Source organism: Molothrus ater, chromosome 6 (assembly GCF_012460135.2).
Source record: "Molothrus ater isolate BHLD 08-10-18 breed brown headed cowbird chromosome 6, BPBGC_Mater_1.1, whole genome shotgun sequence".
NCBI classification, from domain to species: domain Eukaryota; kingdom Metazoa; phylum Chordata; class Aves; order Passeriformes; family Icteridae; genus Molothrus; species Molothrus ater.
Genome location: NC_050483.2, coordinates 22,550,633 through 22,567,964, shown reverse-complemented (window position 1 = coordinate 22,567,964; position 17,332 = coordinate 22,550,633). Strand labels below are relative to the sequence as shown.

At 43.2% G+C, this 17,332-nt stretch overlaps 1 protein-coding gene across 3 annotated transcripts in view; it reads right to left on the bottom strand.

Annotated features, from left to right (window-relative positions):
• Positions 1-17,332, bottom strand: part of TSPAN18 (tetraspanin 18) — a 120,682-nt gene that overhangs the window by 12,347 nt on the left and 91,003 nt on the right. For all 3 annotated transcript variants that reach the window (XM_036383316.2, XM_036383317.1, XM_036383318.2), the window contains exons 3-6: positions 13,960-14,039; positions 8,637-8,728; positions 7,695-7,889; positions 2,141-2,215 (exon numbers count right to left, since the gene is read on the bottom strand). In XM_036383316.2, coding sequence (XP_036239209.1) covers positions 2,141-2,215; positions 7,695-7,889; positions 8,637-8,699 — 333 coding nt within the window. In that variant the 5' untranslated portion in view covers positions 8,700-8,728; positions 13,960-14,039. The remainder of the gene's footprint in view (positions 1-2,140; positions 2,216-7,694; positions 7,890-8,636; positions 8,729-13,959; positions 14,040-17,332) is intronic.

The window sequence follows — 17,332 nt, the reverse complement described above, 5'->3', positions numbered from 1 at the left end:
CAGCAGCTATCACAGCATCCTGCTTGGTAAGCTTAGAAGAAATTTAAATTGGCTAAGTGTGCATTTGCCATCACAAGCCCTGAAAGTAATATATTTCACAAGAAAGAGAAAAGCAAATCTGATCTTGACCTTAAATTGCTACTGTGAAGTATCCTTCCCACCATGGGATCAATGAAAGACCACCTCTGTATATCTGTGTAGCTCACTCTCACTCAGAGATGGCAGCTAAATTGGCCACAAGTAGCTTCCAAGTCAGATGAGCTACCACCACAATATACAGCAACACCAAAACAAGGACTATTTTTTCCAGAAGAAACCTGAGGAGAGAACAGACCACAGGAACTTGCAGATCAAGTTTGACTTCTGCATAGAGCCATCTCCAGCTATGCTGGGATCTGACGTTCTTCACTCCTTCTCATTTAAGCCCTTCCTGTCAATCATTCTGACAGAGTGGGAAACTGGTGCTACAAACAAGGAGACAAGCTCAAGAAAGATAGAAGTTTGTTCCCCTTCAAGTCTTATCTCACAAAACACTGCCAGATGCCACAGAAGTCTAGAATAACCACTGTGACCTTATCTTGCAAGATAACATGGTCTTGCATGTCCCGTGGTTCCCATGGGAGTGGAAGGTACCAATGCTTTGCCCAGAAGCAAGCTGTAAGGGAGGAGGACAATCAGAAGTGCAGTCACCACGCACCCAGGAGTCGCAGCAGGCCTGGGCAGCTTCTTGTACCTTTTACCAGTTTCCCACAGAGAAGGGGGGGGGTAGGAGCCATCAGCTGGGAGCTGCTTGCCCAGCCCCTGCTCCCCAGGGACTGTGTTCCAGTCTCTGTCACAAAGAATTCTCTAAAAACTCCCAGCAGCAGAGCTGTAATGATCACCAGACCCCCTATACTGCAATATGTTTATAGGTGTTTCCATAAGGGCATGGTCTAAAAGCCTAAACTGGAATGGGGTACCCATTCTATGTGCAGAGTGCCATCTCTTCCCCAATGCCTTCAGATCTGGGGCAAAGACAAAAGACCACCAACTCATAAACAGAAGAAAGCCCTCTCACTACCTCCTCCCATGCCCATCCTACTATACAAATATCACACTCTCATGCTGCGAGCTTCCTAAGTTTTGATTCTTTTCTATCAAAAATGAATACAATTAGAAGCATATACTGCTTTAAGAAAATCATCATTATACATGGCCCTTCTTTGCTCCTGCCACAATTCTCTCACGCTCAGTAAAGCAAATGTGCTGTATGTTCTCTTGCTACTGGCAGGGGCAAAATAAGCAAAATAAATACTAACAGTCACTAGGGACCACCTCTACCAGCCAATGTTTTTTCACAGCCATCATTACAAGAAGGATGGACCTAGTTCAGTCAGGCTCTCCTTTGCATACCTGTGAACATGAAAAAAAGTCCACAGACCTTTGCTGTTTAGAGAAAGAAATGAGACTGGCTTACTACTACTGTAATAGAAGTTTACCACTAGCCCAGGGCAGGGATGATGGCCATATAACAATATTCATTGCAGAAGAATAGAGAAAGGCTACATCATATGAAGCTTTGGAGACAAGGACAAATCTAAGCAGGGCAATAAGTGGGGTGGGATTTGCTTAGGGCACGTCAGGGGGGATATCTTACAAGCAACATTGGTAGGAGTCTGGTGAGCAGCAGAACATGGAAGATCAAGAATTAATATGATTAGAAGATTCGTAAGAGATTTTTTTGCACTGCATAGCAAGCATCAGCTCTGTCTGGAAAACAGGAGTTTTCAACAATTAATATTAAACCCATATTATATTGAAAAAGGAAAATAGTTGCTTTTAATTCTAGTGTGACTTTATGATAAAACTTCTCTCTGATGGAATGTGCAGCTGGTTTGGCTGCAAGAGAGTCAGGAAGACTTTAAAAGGCTCTAAAAACTTCAGGGATAACTGTGTCGCCATAAACTCCCCATCCTGCACCAGCCAGGTTAGTTAGCATTCCCTGACATGCTGGCACTTCTGCAGACAGGCTAGTAATGAACAAGGTTTGCTGATATTTGAAACAGCCACTCTACAGACAAACCAGCCACTGTCTAACACTCTGCTCCAGCTGTGTATAACCCCATTGGGGTCCAGAGATTGCCCACCATCAGATACTTACATTTTCTCTGAATATAAAAGCCAGGATTGCAGCTGAAAGCTCCGCCAGGAAGATTAACAAAATAAACATGAAGAACTGGAAGAGAGAAGATAGAAACCACAAACATAGCATTAAATGTCTGCAATGGGTAGTAGGAATACACAGTTTTGCTATCACCAAGAGATGGAAAAAATAACTGAGGAAACTTTTTTTTCCCCCTGACAATTAAGAAACTGTATGAGCGAGTCACTTGAAGCACACACATTCCCTCTCTGACCTCATCACAGGACATGGGAGCTTGTGACACTTTTGCCTGGTTCTAATGAGTAAAAGTGTATAAGGTTACAGAACCCATAGCATCCCCTGATAAACCTGCACCAGGTTAAAACAGTAAAGCCTGCTTTGATGGAAAAGTTACATAATTGTGGACATGCTCACAGAGGTTAAGCTGTCCAGACACAAGTGCAGGTATCACATGTCAATGCACACACACACACCCCTGATTGCAATACAAACAACACAGTTTTACAGTAATATAATCACAGCTTATCTTGTGTGGAAGGAGGAAGTGGGATATACCCTCAAATATTTATACCTATGACCTAAAATGGACTGTTTTCATTTCAGGACAAAATTAGCCTTGGTTAATATCCCCCCCACACAATGGGGTTGCACTGAGTGAAGTACTAACCACACAGGACCTCTACAGAAAGTTGATAACACACCGCAATAATTTAATTTGGTTATGCAAGTATCATCCCTGTCTTGTATGGTATCCAAAGCGTGCATATTCACATCCTTAAGATAAGGGCATGCTGCAGACTTGACAGAAAGCACAGCCTGCACATTAAAAGATAGTAAAAGGGAAACAGGCCTCCAGGTTGAAGTAAAACTCTTTACACTTATGTCATCACAATTGTACAAAAAGGGAAGGAAAGCAAAACAGAGAGGCACATGGCTGTCCAATCTAAGCTGGAACTATATTTCTTCCTGTTGCCTTTGCAACCTTCTGCTGCTTCAATTTAAAAGTTTGGGTTTCAGTCTTGTCAAGGGAACCTCGTTTAGGTGAGGTTACCAAGCCTGGGTGATCCACTGTACCTTCACCCCCCACCCCAGAGAAGTAAATCAGATGCACTTCAGAGGTCTCAGAGAGGGGGACATGCTGCTGGGAGGGTGCTGTTCCTGGGACCTTGTCTACCCAGAACACTCAGGTACTGGGGAGTGTCTCCAGCCCAGGATGAGTGATGGGATTCCTGTGGGCTTCCACTTCAGATTCTGCCTGTTCTTGTGGCCAGTTCTCAGTGACACTGATGCCTTGTGCTAATTTGATGCTGCTTCAATCATTACAAACCAGTAAAAAGAACAAACAGGGATGCGCCATTTAACATCCTTAAAACAATGAAGGCTGATGCTGAGGAATATCTATAGGAACAGAGCAGAAAGTGGATAGATTCATACTCTCTCCCGAAATAGCATTTATTCTTGTAGAGAAAATCATGGACTTGAGTAACCATAAGTCTGAACTTGGTGGACATTGTTAACATTCTTAATGCCATAAAGAGAAATTACCATTTGAATCAGCCTGCCTAAAATTCAAACAGGCCGAGAATTTGCTCACAGACTTTGAGATTATTTTACAGAACTGAGTAAATGTTAAGACATTAACTCATTGGCATTGTGTGAGAAAGGCAAAAGTGAATGAAGAACCCTGTAAGACCACATCATGTAGAGGGTAATAAACTTGGTACATGTTACCAGTGAAGATAGATGAAGCAACAAGTAAAAATAAACACAAGAGAAGTCTGGATTTTTGTGTGTGTGAGAGAGAAGTTTATAGAAGGTCTTTCTGAAACAGAAAACAGGCAGACAAGGCCAGAAGTACTATTGTGATCCCCAAGCAATTATTTATAAACACTGTCTGAAAGCCTGTGCATTGTGTACTTCAATAATGGAGAAAGAATTCAAACTATCTGCTTGGAATAGGCAAAATGTTGTTTTGTTGTCAATTATCAGAGCTTTAAGTGATTTTTCCCCACTGAAAAAGCACATGCACCACCCTATCACATTTGTCTTCCTGCTTCTTCAGTGGAGAAAAAAGAAAAGGAGTCTGGGCTCAAATGACAAAACAAGAAAAGTCAGATGAGCAGGGATTTTGGGTTTTAACAGCATGCTGTTGCTTGATTTTACAAAACTAGTTAACTCTCTAATTTATTCTTAATGCTGGAGTTTTCTGTGTGGCTTCTTTTTTTTTCCTGCTCAGAGACTGTTTTAATTTCACCACAGGAGGGCAAAGAACAAGTGATGAGAAAGAACGACGCTTTGCAAATTCACATCATCATCCATCAAGGGATCTCAGCATAGTCACTAAGGTCTAAGGTGGTGATCAAGTGATTAATCCCATCACCCTGCTAATTGCATTTCATTTACTGATTACTGGGAGGCACATGTTCACCCAAGCTCCAGCACAGGTCTGTGCAGAAGTGGAAGCAGTCATTCCCAGATTATCTGTGATAAGCTTCATTATCATTCCCAAACTGATTTACACTTATATTGTGCACTCTGAATTACAGATTTGTAAGTTACAGTAGGAAAAAACTCACAAGCAGCCATTAGGGTTGATGAGAAAAAGATGGATCATCAGTGTTTCAGAACTTGCTCCCATTCTGCATTTGAAGGGTCAAAATCTGCTTAACGTGTTTTCCTCCCAAAAATTAAATTGATTATTGATATGTGAGAGCACAAAGGAGCCAGCTGGTTAATGCACAGGACACAATAACCTCACATTCAAATTCAGGCTTGACTCTTGACATTTGAACATGGATATTCCCCACATCCAAAGTGAACATCCTAAGAAATGGAATCTCTCATACTGGTCCAAAATTTTGCCTCAGCGCCAAGTGATGGTTACAGGAGTTTTCACAGAAGTGGTCTATCAGAAGTTTCCACAAATTAATGCTTTGTGTTTATTTTTCATAACTCATCCAATGTTCCAGTTTCAGAACTGCTGTTCCAAAAAGGCATCAACTGTCTTTAACTCAAAGGACCTGGACCTGCATTCTCATGCTGAGAAATTCGAGGGGCTACTACATCCATTTTACAGGAGTGCAAAACAGGATGTCTGCATTTGAAACTAAGCCAAATGAAGCTAACACGGGCTCTTCTTTTAACAAAGCTGAATTCAGTCCCTTGGTACACAATGTTGTACATTCAATAGTACTTTGGATTCTGATTTTTACAGTGTTGTTTTGCAGTCAGAGGACCTTCAGCACAAGTCATTCAATGTCTGCTTTGCAGGCCACTGTTTGTTCCTTTTTGTTTTTGTGAGTCAGGTCCAAATGCCAGGAAATTCTCACACCCTTGTGCTTAATGCAACATGTTAGGTTCCATAGTGATGGGGTTACTTTTTACCAAAATACAAGCAGCTTAATGAAAAATAAGTCCTTGCAAACACTGAAACCAGAACCTAGAGAACATGTATCTCTCTCTTGTCCTTTCTATCTTCTGTTTACATTTGGACTAAAAGCTTCAGGCATACATTATGCATCACTGAAATCTCACTCAAGCAGCTCTCTGGCTCATCAATTCTTTAACAACTTTGTAAGTGGACTTGATTTGATCTAGCAACTTCTCCCCAGGTACCACCCCCACAAAGACTTACACTCTCTGTTTTGCAAGTGTTCCCAGTCTCTCTGGCATACAGTCATGAATCTTTTGCCTATTCAGTGTCTAAAACTTACTCCTATTAGACTTTGGGTTACACAGATGTTTTAAGATCAGCTGATTTTAACATCAGCTGGTGTGGCCCCAGAAAAGAAGTTAGAAACATATTTCTTCTCCCAGGTCCTCATCCAAGTGCTTCACACTGCTGACCATGAGATGGCTGGCTGTTTAGCTAAGTTGGTGTTGATACAAAAAGCCCTCGAAAATCTGACGGATCAAAATAGAACAATAATTCCTTATTCAGTAATTACTTTTAGAGTTTCTCCTAGTCTGGGGCATTACTTCCAGCTCATATTTTTCTCACATTTCATTCAAAATAAAATAATAATGAAGGTAAATAAATAAAGCAGCAGGGCTCAGAACTACCTCTAGGAGTAAGAAAAGTAATAACCACAAAATTGAGTGTACTGGAGTATAACTAAAATACATGGAGAAACATTCAAATCTGTAAATGCTAGTATATCAGGAAAGAACATGGCCCAGAGCTCCTTTTTTTCCAGCCAGGTCACCAATCTGTGTGCAGCAGACTAAAAATATTACTCTCCTCTTCACTTACAGCAACATTTCTCATCAAACTTCACTTTTAGTTTCTTAATCTGACAAGGACAGGCTTTGAAGTAACGTCAGGCTCATTGGGCCTCATCCTTTCCATTTTATTAGGTTCCTCTGGGCAGATCTCCACAGGCTTCACAGGTGCTACATTTGTTTCTCTGATTTACTTCTGAGATGAATCACTAGAAATCAAACCCAGAGTGGCTTCCCCAAAAGGGCTCTCATTTGCAGGCTATGAACTCAAGGCATATGGGAGCCAAGGACCAGAGAGAATTTATCTCAGTGAAGCCACACTCATCTCTAGAAAAGGATGGGTTTGCATTCAAGAAAGAGGACTTTCCTGTCCTGTTTAAAGTTAGAGACAGGCCTTTTTTTGAATCATGAAACAGCTGTGCAAGACACAAGCCTAAAAAAATAGAGTAAGACTGAGATTTTTAAACAAGAAAAAAAACCAAACCAAAACGCACAACAAACCTGAAGTGCCATCAGACCCATTGGGAGAAACAAAAGACCACATTTTACAAAGAAAAAAAAAAAAACACACCAAAAGAAAAAAAAAAAGAAAAGGAAAAGAAAAAGAAAACTAATGGTCTTTGTCTTTCAATACATAACCGGCAATGCTTTCCAGCAGGAGATAATGGCTGAAAATCCTTCAGCATCAGAACTTGGGAGGAGTGGGGGGCAAGGGCAGAAGTGGTTTATTTCAGCTCTTTGTGCTTATTGATGACCACCATGGGCTGAAATTTAATCCTGTTATTCAGGGGAAAATTTGTCCTAAGGTATCAAATCTGGTTCATTTTAGGAGCAGAGTAGGCTGCATCAGGGAGTGACCAGCTATTGAGAACAGCAATGACAGCAATGACTGCTGTGATGCAGTTTTGGGCTGGGCATTTCTGCTGGCATGGGGGGCTCCCTTGCACAGGGGCTGTGCCCCAGCATTCCCTCCTTTGTTGTGAACCCTCAAGGAATGAATCTACAAGTGGAACAGTGGGTTTTGAGTAGCCAAGACCATTTTTGGTCACTTTATAGATGTAGAAAAAGACCGAACAACCAAATGGGGTCAATTAGAATGAAAGCTTAAAAGGATTAAAATACATTCCCAGACTGGGCTCAAATCTATATAGGTGAAAAAGCAAATTATCTGTATTAGAAGCAGTGTGTAAAACTATCCTAAGCCTGCTTATCATGTGAAGGAATAATGACTACAACAGCAGACACCCATTCCTGTGCTTATCCCAGCATCATCTATCCAGTCACCCCTACGAAGCACCAAGAGGCCAACAGAAACTGCAAGGGCACTTACAAAGAGCAGGAGACATTTGTTCTCACGGATGGCACCACAGCAGCCCAGGAAGCCCAGCAGGAAGAGCATTGCTCCCATGGCCAGCATGATGTACGCTCCCGTGAAGAGCAGGGGGTTGGCAGCCACTATCTCTCGAAAACCTGTGGGATCCACAATGACCCAGATTCCGAGTCCCAGCAGGCATGCTCCTCCCAGCTGTCACAGCACGAGGACAGGAGAGAGAGGGAGACAGGTCAACACAAAACAACTGCTGCAGAAAAACTGGATTCATTGCTATCTTTGGATCAAAGACATTGATTTGGAGAATTTATGTTTCTGCAAAGGCATGCTGTGCAGGTGACTTCTGACATGCTGCTCTTAGTATCTCTTGCTCAATAAAGGAATCATTTGCAGCAAAAGCACCTTTCTTTCTTGACACATCACTACCAACTGTTTACTCCCTCTGTACTGCTGAAGGACAGTCTTGGTCTGCTGCCACATCTGTGGAGGACAGTGAAGGGGCTCACGTGACCCATACTGCCACAGAGGCCAGGGTGGCTGGGCACTCCCACCCTGCCTTTCAAAAACAAAACCAGCTAAGAATGACTTCACATGTGGTAGGGAAATTACTGCTCCCGAGTGAAAACCTCAGCAGGGCACCCAGGACTAGAAAACAATTTCTTCTGCCATTCAAGAATGAACTATGTGCATCATTATTTACAGCTTTCCCTGTGGTTTCCCCTGTCAAGGACAGCAATAACTCAGACAACAGTGACCACTGTGCTGCCTTGCTGAATGTTTGGGCATCTTTGGATGCTGCAAAACACTCAGTGATTGCTAGTGCACAACAGAGGGGATATTCTGTATTGTGGCATCTTTACCACACTATAGCCTATCCTGCTGGGCAACAGCAGGCTGCTGGAAACGGGGATCCAGAAAAGAAAGTGATTTCCAAATACTTACAAATATAAAGAAATTGAAAAGAAACATCAGGTATTTCATGCAGCTCAGACAGTCTCCCTCCATGGTCTTCAGGGTCCTTTGTCCAATTCCTCCTGCAAAACAACAGCACTTTCTTAGCACGCTCATCTTTATTGGAATGACACAATTCTATCTCCAATCTATTTGTATTTCCCCCAAGACCCTGTGGAGTTCATTATAGAGAAGAGCTCTTTTCTTACCTGAAGGGGGAACACGGCACAGGCTAGTAAGAGATAATGATTGCTGCCTGGTGCCTTTGCGTTCTTTAAGGTCTGAAGGCAAACACAGAAGTGAAGGGGAAGGTTGCAGGAGACCAAAGGTCTAGCTTTACTTGCAGACTGAGATACTGGGGAAAAAATATGCCTCGACACATGAAGAATTTTTTTCCCCCACTCCTTAAAGCTTGTCAAGTCTGAGAATCACTGGATGTACCTGTCTATTTCACGCTGAGAAAAGGTCATATTGAAACAGGAGCCAGAACAAGCTGTGCCCAGTCAGAAGACACACAAAGACATTTGGGACAGCTGTCTCCATACAATCTCCCTCTACAGAATGAACACCACACAAATATGAACAGCTTCAGGGAAGCTTGTAGACACTTGAACTTGGAATGACAGCAATGCAAGGACATGGCAGGGCCCAAGGAGGACATCCTCATGTGGTTACTCAGGCTGGGCACAGCACCTGCTTGCCATGCAGTGTGAGATGTTCCTGTGCCAGGGAGATCCTGCTGCTCTATGCCCCACCCTGCACAGGTCCTTTGCAAGAAGAACCCATGGATCAATGTTGGAAAGCTTTTGAGGCCAGGAAAACATGCTAAGGAATCTTAACCAGTTCTGAAACTCAGTGTCTGATTTAGACAACAAACTCCTTGGCCAGTGCTTCTGTTGGAAGAGCAGCAATAAATCCCGACCAGGTGAGGCTACACTGGAGGAAAGTTCCTTCTTGCTGTTTATGTAATGAAGTGACTATGTGTCCAAATATGCCAGTACATCACTAAGTACCCTAGAGGGACAGACAAATAAATAAATGAAATAGTAAAACTTCCACTGAAACAACGCAGTCATGGCACTGTGCACAGATGGAGCCATACATTTGCAAACACAGAGACACAGGTTTGCTTGGCTCCCCAGAGGAGCCTTCCCAAAGCCCACATGCTTCTTAATGCATCTCATTCCCTTTCTCCACTGCAAATTCCATTCCCTAACAGACGTGTATCTAATGATATGCTATGTTAGCAAAGGCCATTTAATTCACTTAAAATAAAAAACTGAAATTATTCAAGATTTTCTCCAGGCCAGAAATAAAACTGCCTTTCACTCCATTGTTTTTGTTAAACCACAAAATCTGTGAGTGCTCTAGAGCCTCATGAGATGCTTTCCTCTGTGACCATAGGCACTGCTCTGCTTTAGCCTAAGAGCAGAGAAAATCCATGGCAGGCAGCACGGGGCTGGTAAGAGACAGATTTTTGTTACACAGTGTGTGTTTGGTATACTGCTTTCACTTGATTAAAATCAAATCTCTTCCTTCTTTGTGAAAAAGCTGAAAGGCTGAGACACAAATGGTGTTTCACAGGAGCTCACGTGGGCTGTTTTCCCTCTGCAGCTCCCTGTACCTGGGGCAGGACAGCAGTGTGCCTCTGCTGGCTGGGTACTGCCCAGGGAACTCTCTTTGCTAGAAGAATTGCTTCTGGAGAAACACAAACCTGAATCTAAACCTGAGAATGAGGACAATGTTTCTTCTTTAAAAGTTTATTTTCTTATACCCCTGGTACATAATTGTTCTGCCCAGAGAAATTCAAGGACAAGATGGTGACTACAGGAGATGGGGTAGGGCACAGAGCTCAGATGTGTGCCTGCAGGAAATGCCCACAGCTCCCTGACATTGTTTGAAGCCATGTCTGCAAATCTGACAGAGAAAAGGGGTTCTTGAAGTCCAGAAGGCTAAGGAGCTGGGCAGGGAATTCTTCAGTTTTGTGGGAAAAGTGAGCCTTCAGCTCCACTATGACTTGGACACTAGAGAGGGATATGAAAACACAGACAAATCAATAGGGTACTGGGATTTCAAGAGTCCCACAATTAGTGTCACATAGATGTTCCCATCACCACACTAAAAATTCATGCTCCAGTGAAACATAGAATGGCTAAATCTTGGTAAATTAGCCAAAGTCTTAAAGTAAGTCTCAGAAAATTCAAAGTCCTGCTGCCTTAAGCACCCACCTGTGTGATCCATATTACAGTAGATTTTGTTAAAAAAACCCAAAAAACAAACAAAACCCAAAACAGTTTAGCCTTGTTGACACTATGCATAATTCACACACCCCATTACAGTCACTCACATGAAAAACAATGCCTGTGGTTCAAGAAAGAAGCAGCTCCTAAGCCTAACACTGTCTTGCTGCTTTGTCGTGTTGATAAATCATGTTCCTGTCTTACTTTCCTTTCCATGTCTGGGACTGCTTCGTCTGTAAGGTGAGTAAGCTCCCTTGGGACTGCTCCAATTTACATGAGCTGAATACAAGTCTACTTTTATTTACAAAGACAAACATAGGCTATGATTATTTGCATCTCTCCTGCCTGCCCATCCACTCAGTATGTTAAAATGTTTTCCAGGCATAAGAAGGGAAGGGAGATTATAAATCCATTGAGCAATCAGATTCTGGAAAGTTTGCTGTCCAGAAGAACCAGTCAGTCACACAAACCTGGGAGTAGCATGAACACATGCACATTCAGCTTTGACAAACAAGGGCTACCTTCTTCTTTGCTTGGGAAAGAAATTGTCCCCAGCAGTGGTACTGGGCTCAGATTTGTAATTCCTGAACCCACTACACTTCTCACAGCCAAGCAGTAACTAAGTGCAACCTTACTCATTATGCTGTGCTTCAGATCAATACCACACCCACTGAGGCTTTCAGATTCCAAACTTCTTCCACTCAGGATGAGCGAATGGAGATCAGAGGCAATAATGTGAGGTCTGGGCTGGTAAAGCCAAGAACAAACCATATCAGTTTCCACATCAAAAGAACTCAATGCAAGCCTCCAATTAGCTTTGCTAATTAGCTGAAGGTACCTGGAGTCCCTGATGACAGGCTCCATGGCTAAAATAACTGACATTAAAGGACAGTCCTGACTCACAGAGATGGGCTTTCATTCTACTTTTCTTTTTAAGCCATACACACAAAGAGCAAATTATCTGAGTTACTCCTACTACACACTGATACAAGTGTGATAAGAACTGAATGCCTATGTCCTAATCTACCTTTTAAAAATACCTTTACTCCCCTCCTCCAGGCCCCAGATCTGTGAGAGATTAAGTTCTTCTCTGCAGGAGACATTTAAAGCTAAGCAAACATGAACAGTCAGAACTGCAGAAGACAGAGGCTGACAGATGCTCTCTCTGGCTTGTCCCATCTCAGACCTGTGAGACACATGAGATGCATTTGTTTTTGTCTGAAATGTAGCTATAAATGTTCAGCTTTTTCTAAGGCACATTATTCTACATTTCTCTCTCCCCTGTATCCCCCATTAATTTTATCTTGGAAAGGGATGGGGAGGCTAAAACTCCTCAGCAGTGTAGCCAGGAAACACAGCCCAGCTGCTGTAATCAGTTAGGAATAAAGTCTAGTTTTTAAGGCAATGCATTTTTTTGTTCTCCAGCCACTTCCTTCCTTTTTTCATTTGCTTTGCATGCCTTGCAGCTGCCTTGAACTTCACATTTCTAAAGGCAGCTGCCCAACCACACCCCTTCAAAAGGCCTCCAATTTTTCCTCTTTGCTGCCACTGACATTTCCCTCAACCCCCATATTCCTTTAACACTGGATTGAAACCCATGGATTCACTTAGATTGCTTTTTTACCTTTGCTTTGAAGAAGGAATCACTGAAAAACTTAGGTTGGACCAGACTTCTGGATTTCACTGAGTACAAGCAAGCACCCACTGCCTCCAGCCTGGGCCAGTTCCAAATCTGATCCAACTTCAAAGTTAGAGCATGCTGCTTAGGGTCACCTTAGTTAAATTATGAATATCTCCAAGGACTGAGATTCCCCTCTGAACACCTCTACCAATGTTTGATGACTTTGTTTGATAAAAAGACTATTCAAAGCAGCTGCCCAAGGTGTGTCTGAGTTACCTGGTAGCAAATGGAACAAGAGCATCTCATGGATGTGCCAGTCTGTCAGAACTCTCAGGAGCACCTTATCTTCACCAGTCTCTATCCTCACATCTTCTGTATTTTGTCACTCCTACCCTCTACTGTTACCAAGTGTGTGAACCATTTTCCTTGCCCATCCCTGACAGGCCACTGCAGACAATTTGTGTTTCAGTATAGAAATTCAGACAGATTGACTGATTGCTCATCACAGTCTCCCCATCTCAAATACTTGATAGAAAACACAGAATAACTGAGATTGAGAGAGATGTCTACAGGTTCTCTTGCCCTCATGCAAATGACTTTTTCAGTCACTGCTCTTCTATCACATGATCTGTGTATATCTTCTCTCAACATAAATATCTCTGCTGTCAACATGCATGAAGAACTTGTCCACTGAACTGATGCTGAACTGTTGCTTCCTCTAAAATGTCAGAACCAGTTCTGCAGTACTTCCTACAGAACATTAGCCATTAGCCTGTGGCTGGAGCAGGAAATGATGCCAACTCACACCTACGTTCATAGCCACTCACAATGCACCAACTAAAAGCAGATGTGTTTGAAGTTCTCCAGAACCAGTACCAGGTACCTTTAAAGGTATTAGAAAATATGGAGTAGAGTCTCTTTCAAGTAAATGTATTGATTTCTAGAAGCTGTCCCAGATAAGGTGTCACTGGGAAAATCCCTGAAGCTCTTTGCTACACCAGTGGCAAAGGATCAACACCACTTGGCATTGCTCTATGGTGTCCCCTCCCCAGCAGTGTGGCAGGCCACCCTTTGGCTTGCAGGCATGGAGACAGCATGCTTGCCTTCCTTCCCAAGTACACCTCTCATAAGAGGATTTCTGAGTTCACTACCTGCAAGCAGTATTCAACTCTGGTGGGATCTCCTAAGGGAACATACCTAACAGGAAGGGCTTCCAGAAAATCCTCTCAGAGCATTATTTTCTCACAGTCTGCTCCTCTAGCTGCAACAGAGATTAGGGGCAGTTTCATAAGGAAGGATGACTTTCTGCAGTAACTCACTGGTGACACAGTGGCAGATGAGCTGTGTATTTCTTATTGCCTCCAGCATGCCATAGCCATCCTTAAGCTGCTCCAACAGAGATACAGAGAAAGTACCTGGCATTCAGACAGAGCAAGCCATTAACAGTACTCACCTTTACTAATCTTGGGACTTGAAGCACAGCGTCTCTTCCAGTGTTTAATTGTCTGCGTGTCCCATGTATCCAAACTTGTCCTGTAAGAGAAAAATACACAATTACTGAAGTCAATAAAATGCATGTTAAATATGCAATTTATTAAAACACACCATCCTGATGAAAGTGCTCAGTCTAATTGCCACCTTAATTTGGTGTACATTAGCACTAATGAAGAGCTTTTAATACCCAGTGAGGGATTCAATTCCTCAGAATCTCTGTAACAATCTTTGGGGGTGTTTTAAATGCCCACAGACCACATGTAAATGTATAGTCCCATTACACCTGCACTTCATACCACAAGAGGACTAGATTAATACCAGCTGCACCTTCAATATTTTATAGGAGGTTTAGACAAACTTTAATCTGCTGTGACTTTACAGCCCATTTACTGGGAAAATGGAAGGAAGATGGAACACATCTTTGGGAAGCCCAGCCATTAGGAGCAGCTGTGTAAATGTTGGGTGCTATCCCTCGTTCTTCCAGCCAGCTGTCACGCCAAGTTGAGCAAACTATTTCCTCTCCCTCTGCCTCACTGTCACTGCCTGGGAAGCAGCAACAGAGGAACAGCAAAGCCACAGCCCTGGTCACCCAAAAGTATTATATACATATATACATGTATACATATATGTGTGTGTATATATATATATATATATATATATATATATATATGTGCAGGCAGAGGGACTCAGGTGCAGACTGCCACTGTCTTCAAGGTCACAATCACAGTTTTCTCAGTAAGTTTTAATTTCTGCCCACATAATGCTAAAGAGAGCCTTTGACTAGGCAAAGGTGAGGTGAGAACTACAGACTAATGTGCAAGGCACGCATGTTTGACTCTTGCTTTCTCAGGGCACCCGCTCCTACATTGCTTTTTCCACACATCTGACACAGCCCCAACTCCATACTGCAGGGCCTGTGGGGAAGGAGCAGTCTTTCACTCTTCAGAGAGCACCCCATGCCATAAGAGTCCAATATTCACATAGGGCTCAGCACTGTAACTCACTCACTCATCCTTCAAACATGGTTTTGGCATACTTGCAGCTTTGCTGGAGCTGCTGCTTCCCTGTGAGGCACCAGATAAGTCACCTGGGTCTCTCCCTGCTTTCTCAGTGCCAGCTTTTCATCATGATTTCTGGGAGTGGGTGCATTTAACATCTGTTTCCCACAAACACTAGTAAATGTGCCTTTGAAAATTGCCTGCTATTAAGACTTCTGTGAGTAAAAGTCTATCGTTTGTTGTTGGCAGGGAGCGAACAAGCAGTTTCAAGGTGGCTGAAACCATTACAATATAAAACATACAATGAATATTCATAGACCTTTTATTTTGCATTAATCCCTCACATTTAATGTCCTTCCTCTGTCACTGTAAACCTACATCTCTAGATGAAGGACTGGGATGGCTTCCCCTTGGAAACCTGGAGAGTACAAACATCTTGTGCCAATCCACCTGTCTCTGCTGGGAAGTGCTGGAGGCATGAGCCGAGCAGGGGCTGAGCTGCCCTACTTCACAATGCTGGGTACAAGGGCTGCTCCCAGTCAGTACAGCTTTTCCACCAGAGTTAAAGTTCACAGGGTGCTGTGGGACTGCCTGGGAGATGGCTGCAGCAGGTTCAGCAGGTCCGAAGAGAGGGAACATCTAGGACAAGGGACAGTGCCTCACAGCAGAGAGCCCCTGTTTGTCAGTCAGAGCCCAGTGCCCACGCTGACCTTTGTATCTCTTGCTGTGGTGTGCAGGGAAGCTTCATCCTGTGCTTTGCAAGCGTGATTGAGAGACAGTTTCTTTGGTTGCCCTGTCCTGTGATGCCACTTTCTTGGGATAGATGCTGCCAAGAGAAGATGGTTCTAACTTTAAAGCAGAGATGACACTGTGCTATATAAACCTATCATTAAGAAAATAACCAGAATGATAGGATTCCTGCTCCTACTGTGTGTGCATATAATTACATTCCTACGAGCCCTCAGAGGTCTGCGTGGGAGAGGAGTTTTATTTTTTTATCCATCATAAGTCACAATATTTTAAAGAAATTACAGCACCTCAGAGAAGAAGACTTTAAATGCTTCAGTAGGAACCAGCAGAAGGGATGAAAGACTGCATTTAGTGCCAAGAAGCAGCAATGATCCACCTGACTCTGTTGCCTTAAAGGAGAGAAGTCCCTGCCAAACAGATTCTCTTTGGTTAATAGCTACGATTTTGTCATTAGGGAGAATTGCACAAAGTGCAAACCCACCATGCCTAATTGTGACTCCAGCAAGCTGATGCCTTTAATTACAGTCTCTGGGGAAGCACAGTGGGAGCAGGAGCAACAGCTGAGGCTAAGCCTCATCCTTGGGCTGGCCAGCTGTGGCTGGCACATCAACTCTCCTTGCTGAGCATTGGCTTCTCTTCACATTCACATTGCAGCCCATCAAAGAGCCGGCTTTGATAAAGGAAAAGCAGCTAAACATGTGCCTCCTGCTGGCATCAGGCTGCAAGAAAGGCAGCTGGAGCTCCAGAGCAAAGAGGGATGGGACAGAGAGGGGTTGAAACAGACAACAGGCAGCAAGTGAAACGAGAAATTAATAGAGTGTGCAGGATGAAGAAGCAAGGCCTGTCTTTGTGAGAAATCCAGCTTGTTGACTAGAAGAAGGGCCACCAGATGAACACCTTAAAACTGTTGTGTGTCACAAGGACTTCTAGCTTCTGCCAGTCTCCTGTGCTCAATACATTTGCAGGGTTGAGATACACTTAAACACATGCCAGCCCCATGATCTATGGCTGGATCATGACTTCTGATCCAGAAGTCATGTCCTGCTGGATATCTGTGTCAGGTCAGTGCTTTCACAGTGAAAGGTGAGGAGAAACATCTCTGTGGAAGCTGGATCAGAATAATTTCATTCCCTTGCAGTGGCTTCAGAAAAAAGGTGAAACACTTTTTGATTTAGAGCTGGACCTTGGCACAAGCTGTCAGCCCCATGCGTTACCCTGTAACTATTGCTCCTATATAAATAACTGTTTGTTCTGGAATCTCATAGCACATGTGCAGCAGAATCGTTGCTATGACACAACTACATTACTTCATGTAAATCCAATTAGATCCCAAAGTGTGCTGTGTAACTGTAATCGGCCCCTGTGGAGCAGCCAAGAGGGGACCTGCACAAGGCCGTGCAACTGGATACTGAAATTAGAGTCAATCTACCTCCTCTTTAGTTGCATTAAAATGCTAATGTCACTGTAACGTGGGCCCATTTACCAGCCATGACTGCCTTGCCTTGCAACACTGAGTGAATGAGCCTGTTGCACTGCCTCAGAGCATTTAATTCCTCGGTACAGTTGAGTGAGCAAAGCCCTTAG